Here is a 6,335-nt window from a genome sequence, read left to right on the forward strand (position 1 = left end):
AAGTGTTGCTTTTTTTTGTTTCAAGCAAGATTAGACATTTTATACTCCTGATGTATTGTGGAATGTTGCAGAACTACATGTGCTCTGCCAGCATTTATGACATTTAAATTGATACTACACTGAAATATTCCTGGCATGAGAACATCTAAGCACGAGGGAAAGAAGTTTATGTGAGATTCTAGCCCTGACCATAATGCTACTCATATCAGATGCTGGCAGTGGATCAGCTCACTCAGAAAACTGCAGAAGAAAGTCCTTCTGCCTGCTGCTGCTTCCCGGATTCCAGGAAAGTGCTAGCACTTACACTTCAAAGATCCTTCTATGGGCTAAAATACTCGCACTGCTCTACTGAAATCAAATTATTATGTGTGGAGAGATGCAAGGTTGGCAGCAGTAAGCTACAATTAGTAACAACAAGCAAAAAAGCCAACAACAGCAAAATAAAACAAAACCCAAACAAACCAACCCACACCACGAGCTTCAAGATTTTTCAGCCCCCACCCCGAAGCTAAATTATTTAACTGAGACAAAACCATTCCATCCCATGTATACCTACCAGTCCTGGTCAAAACAGAACTTTGAAAAGCAAGACAAAACAATACACAACTAACCTATACAGGCACATACCAGCTAGACTGAACAAATACACTGGCAAACCCGAAGTTCCATACCCCGACTTTAAATACTAACAGCAAAGGATTCATATCTGTAAATGAGAATCCACAGTGGCCACTCTTGGATGAGTTTCATTTTTTGGTTATTTTTGGTTGATTTAATTCCCTTTGTATGCCTTCATTTGGAATTTCAATAAAGGAAGTCATTTTGTACCAGACATACAAGATCTTGTAGGTTGACACAGTCATTCCAGTAAATCCTTCCCAAAATCCAGTATTCCTACAACTCTTGAGACCAAATACTACCAAAGGATGACAGGTACAATGGGCAATGATTGACTAGCTGCTGCTCCAAATCCCATACACATTCTATAGGCCATATAACTTGCCAGGAACATTACTTTCTACCACAGAATGGCCTGGGTTGAAAAGGACCACAATGATCATCTAGTTTCAATCCCCCTGCTGTGTGCAGGGTCGCCAACCACCAGAGCAGGCTGCCCAGAGCCACATCCCTCGCTATCGTCCTTCTCTCATTAGATGCTGTAACTGTCAAGTAAACATGATGCTATCAGGTGGGCTATGCATCTTAAGACTTTTAATTAACAAGCATCTGAGAAGCTTAGACATAAAGACAGACTTTATTCCTTTACCCGAGTGCAAACATTACCAAGTTCTAACAGAAATGGTTCTAGGAATATCCAGCAACGCCCATCATCACTGGTTGCAGCACCACTGTTTAAGGAGACAAGACTCTCGGGACTACTTTAATGGTTCTGATGCTTCTGAAAGCAAATCCTAAGCGTTCTCCTTTACGTACAAAAAAGCAGCTTTACCTGCACTTGGCGAACAACATTAGCCAACCGCTTGGTGCATGGATCTTCATGTTTAATAGCTTCATGAATTTCACCATCCGCAATTATACTGAATATTCTGGGAAGGTTGGAGTTGTTGGGACCGAGGACAACTGGATTGTTGCTGTTATGATGAAAATACATATTACAAATAAAGCAATGTTAGACTAAAAAAGTTAATGTGAATATCTCACATTTAAGCTGAGTGATTTTGAAATATCTTATTCTTAAGCTGCTTGTTTACATCCAAGTTTAACTCAGCTTAGTAAGTATGCATAGCTTTGTTGCTTGTGACAGAATGTTCCTCCTCCTGCTAATATTTAACCAGCTGATTTTTAATCCACCTACACTTTATCAGAAAGAAGTTCTGTACTTTACAGAACTGCTGAGTTCCATGCAGATGGAACTGTAAATAAAGTGACAGAAATACCCTGCCTAAAAGGGCTTCTTTCTCTCTCTCAGTGCTCTAAGGGGGAGGAGGTTGTATTACTGGTGTCAATAGAGCACCAGTGACCTCAGCTCTCTGCCAGCACTCTCACTGACACCACCAGTAAACAGTTTTGCTCTCTCTTTCCCAGCCAAGTTCTGGAGCAAAGGAGTGCTGGCAGCCAGGGACTGAGGAAGAAAACACATTCTGCTTCCAGCTCTGCCACCTACCACTGCTGTAACACTCTGCATGTGGGACAGACAGAGCTCTGGAGAAGCACGCAGCAAGGCTGAGCACTCTGCGCAGAGCTGAGGATAAGAGAAGTGTGCTGGTATTAGAACTCTTCATTTCTGCATAAGTGTGTGTGTGTACATACAGGTCAGCATTACTAGGGCATCTCTCTACAAATGTACAATCATCAGTATGGAGCCTTCGAGCTGCCACCACCCATTTTTAACCATAACCTTAACAGAGCATCACAAGATGCAAGGTATTAACATAGCTTTCCTACTTAGTGACTTCCTTTCTATGTTTCCACTAAGACAGATGTAATGATCCAAAAGATGAAATTCCTCCACTCAATTACTAAGTGCAACCTCCACTCACACTGGAAATCTACCCCACCACCCCAGTGACCCATGGGAAGCAGCACAAACCCAAAGAACAAGCTTTGAGACAACATGCTTTCAGCAGCAACTGAAATTACTACAGAGCTCAGGACAAGCTATCAAGAAAGTGTCTGTATTGTTTCTCTACTACCCACTTTGTTTTGTTGATATTTAAAAGCAAAAAAGTGCAAAACTTCCAAAAGGTTATGAAGAAAAGGTTGCAAGGGCATGCAGGCTGCACTCTGCAGTAACAAGACCTGAGCAGTTATCAGTGCTGAGACACAAGCAGAGTGTTAAAAGACTTTCTGAAATTTTCTTTACAAGTTCCCAGCTGATACATTCCCATCATGTACATACAAAACTTCTAGGAATTTTTTCAACTTACAGACATAAGTTAGGATGAGAATAGTGACTGTTTATAAAATAGCAATATCATTCTGGAAAACACTGCTATGACTTTCCAAGTTATCTTCTCCAAAGCATAAATAGATTAACCTGACAGCTTCTCAGTTTTAGAAAATGAATGCAAGGAAAGAATCTGCAAACAAGCTCGCTTTCTGCCTAGCATCAATAGCATCACCTCACCTCTCAATTAAGTCACACAAATAATTGAAAGTATGAACAGCTTCTTCTTTATCTTCATGAAGTGGAAGCCATGATAACCAGTGTGGCAGGACTTCTTCAACATTTACACAGTCTGGCTTGAACTTCATTATCTTTCCCACAGCTGAAATGCAGTTCTCTGTTGCATTGACATTCTCTTTGGTTTTGGCATCTGGTGACTGAATGACTCTCACCAGCAATGGAAGAGCCTCTGATAATTAAACAAACAGAAGAATAAAATTTAATGCACAATCAAATTATATTTTACTAACATCACAAATTCTACAAGAGATGACTACTTATACTAAAGAAGTCTATAAACTATATTGTGGTGTTTGTTTGTCCACCCATGCAACAAAATCCAGCCATCCCACTGCTTCACTACTGCCCAACTACTACAGTTGGGCACTAACTGCTTTCAGGTTCTTCCCTGCTCAATAACCTGTAAAATACACAGATAGAGGAAACAAGAAAACAGTTAATACACAAGTTTGAGTTTGCTTTACAAGGACAGAAGAGGAAAAATAGTTATCTTCTCCATCAGCTTTTATTAACGCTGATGATGAAAAACATCACTTTAATTTGGACAGCAGCACATGTCAACAGTGCCTGCCTGCTGCATATCTACTGCACGTCTGCATACACATTCGTATGGACAAACACACCCCTGGCCTACAAAAAGGTGCATTAGCAGAAGCTCATAGAAGTAACTTCACATGGTGAATCCATCTGGCATAGTTTGCATAGCAAAAAGTCAAACTTCAAGTAGAAATGCCAACTTTGTTACATTGATAACAATTTATTTAAAATTGTCATGCGGGCAGCCATATGCATACATACTTTCTATGAGTACTGATGTCACACTTTTAATCCATAGGATCTCCGAGGTTGGAAAAGACCTCTAAGATCACCTATCTGGCCCAACCATCCAGCTGCCACTAATACTGCCCACTAAGCCATGTCCCTCAGTACCACATCTACATGATTCTTGCACACCTCCACATAGTGACTCCATCTGCACCCTGGAAAGTCCATTCCAGTGCCTGAATACTCTTTCAGAGGAGTTTTTCCTAACATCCAACCTGAACCTCCCTTAAGGCATCTCAAGGCCATTCCCTCTCATCCTATCACTAGTTACCCAAAAGAAGAGGCTGACCTCCATCTCACCTCTTGTGTCCATGCAGACTTCAGAAACACAGGAACAACCAACCTTGTGTTCTGCTAAAAATATAATCCTAAATCTGTAAAATTCTATACCAGCATAAAAACAAGCTGTGGAATTGTGCAGAAAGCACACTTCAAAGCAACTCCTATTACTGTAGAGTGAATTCTCACACCACAATTTCATCAGTAAGCATTGCAGTTAACTGATGCACAGTTACACTTGCTACATACAGAGTTTGATTTCTGAAGAATTCAGCAGCTGGGATTAGGATTAGCCCTGAGATAAAAAGGATACTTTTATGTATCTGATAAACATTACAGGATCACAGAAATATTCAGAAACATTGGCCTGTGTAATGAATGCATGTAACCAAAGGTGGGCATACTTCTCTCGAGGGACAGCGTGGGTATGGCTGTGGCAGGGAGCAGCAACACAGGATCACACATTCAAGAGGTTTTACCTGGGGAATTCATACCTGTGCAAAAGGGACGATAGTTGTCCCCACCAAATTGTGCCATAACTCCAACACCATAGGCAGCTGCTTGCCTGACCTCTGGGCTGTTGTCACATATTGACTGCAGCATCGGCCTCAGGAAGTACTCGGCATACTTGAAGGAGGAAGGGCTGCAATGCTCCACGATGTCATCAAAAATACAAAGTCCCCACTGCCTATCTGGCCATGGCCTCTGTGGACACTGCAGCAAAACCAGATAATATTTAAGCCACCTTAACATAGGTAATTTTGTACAGTTAATGATTGTATCAACAAAGTCCCAGTAACAGTGGTCTAGTATTTCTGTTAAGCTCTTACATTAAATTTAATACTACAAATCGTCGGTCTCAATAGTGGTAGTTACAGCATTATCAAGCAAAATACAGGAGAATTAAGAGAATAATGATTTTAGGCTAAATTCTTCACCTCTCCTTCATGTTCCTTTACCTATTTCATTATCAATTTATCCCAATAGTCTGCAACACTTTTTTTTTTCTTTTTTTTGCTCTCTTCCTGCAGAGAGTATCAGGCTGCCCCACACAAATCACACTCCTCAAAATACTCATGTGGATCAATGATCCTGAGTATGGCAACACTGAAATTAAACTCAGCATAGCAGAGCAATTTTTAAAGAGCATGGCTTAACCTCCTATCAGTTCTGGAACTAAACCAGGACATGACTATTCTGTACAATAACTACTGTTCCATTTTATCTACCAAATTCTCCCAGATGCCTGCATAGAAGGCCTATTAGACATTCAGGGGAAGAAAAAAAAAAAAACAGAAAGGAAAAACACAATAAAAAGAGAATAGGGTACTTACAATTAAGTTGACAATTAGTGGAAGTAGCCTTTCAAACCATGGCAACACCTTCTCCTTATAACTGCTGAATATTGAGTGCAAAATGTCGGATACTTTAGTCAAAATATAAACGTCACTGTCATCCTGATAGGAAAGATATAACTCACACTGAGACTAATGATCCTTAAAATACAGGAAATCACATGAAACACTATAGTTTCTAAACCAATAGAAGAAAGTTGTTCAGCGATTTTGTTTTGTGAAGTGGACTTAAGGCTATTTTAAGTCCAATACTTTGAACTTCTGGTGCAAAGCTCAAATCCACTGCTGTTAAGCATCCAATCACTAAGGCTCGTAGGTTTGTTTCAGGGGTGGAAAGTTTAGAGACAAATGCTCTCCTGTGTAGATTTACTGCTTCACTGGACTCCCCTTGCAGAAAAACAAGGCCCTTTTCCTCCTCTGAAGCTCACACACACTGTAACAAACTTTGATTTAAAAGCAAAGAGATAACTGCCTTTGTGCTAGAATGCGGCAAAAATGAGGAATATTAATCACCTTACTTTAATTTCATTTTTCTCCTTGCTCAGTGTATCAAACCAACAAAGTTCAATAACTATCACATAGATTCAGCTATTAATTCACACAATATTTCCAAGTGAGGATTTCAAGTTGGTCCCTAGACACGCATGCGCTGGAAAAACCATTTGACTTTGTTCTGTTGATCTCAGCATAGTTCCTTTGATCAGCTTTTACTTTCACAGGCAGGAAAA

General features: G+C 40.2%; 1 protein-coding gene across 1 annotated transcript in view; it reads right to left on the reverse strand.

Moving 5' to 3' along the window:
- The window catches only part of IPO5 (importin 5), a 37,657-nt gene that overhangs the window by 1,017 nt on the left and 30,305 nt on the right, over positions 1–6,335 (reverse strand). Inside the window, exons 22-25 of the mRNA XM_042838852.1 lie at positions 5,587–5,709; positions 4,747–4,966; positions 3,089–3,317; positions 1,451–1,592 (exon numbers count right to left, since the gene is read on the reverse strand). Of these exons, the coding sequence (XP_042694786.1) occupies positions 1,451–1,592; positions 3,089–3,317; positions 4,747–4,966; positions 5,587–5,709 (714 nt within the window). The remainder of the gene's footprint in view (positions 1–1,450; positions 1,593–3,088; positions 3,318–4,746; positions 4,967–5,586; positions 5,710–6,335) is intronic.

The sequence above is a fragment of the Centrocercus urophasianus genome, unplaced genomic scaffold (genome assembly GCF_019232065.1).
Source record: "Centrocercus urophasianus isolate 14NV4802_14NV808 unplaced genomic scaffold, USGS_Curo_1.0 seq_9, whole genome shotgun sequence".
Classification (NCBI taxonomy): domain Eukaryota; kingdom Metazoa; phylum Chordata; class Aves; order Galliformes; family Phasianidae; genus Centrocercus; species Centrocercus urophasianus.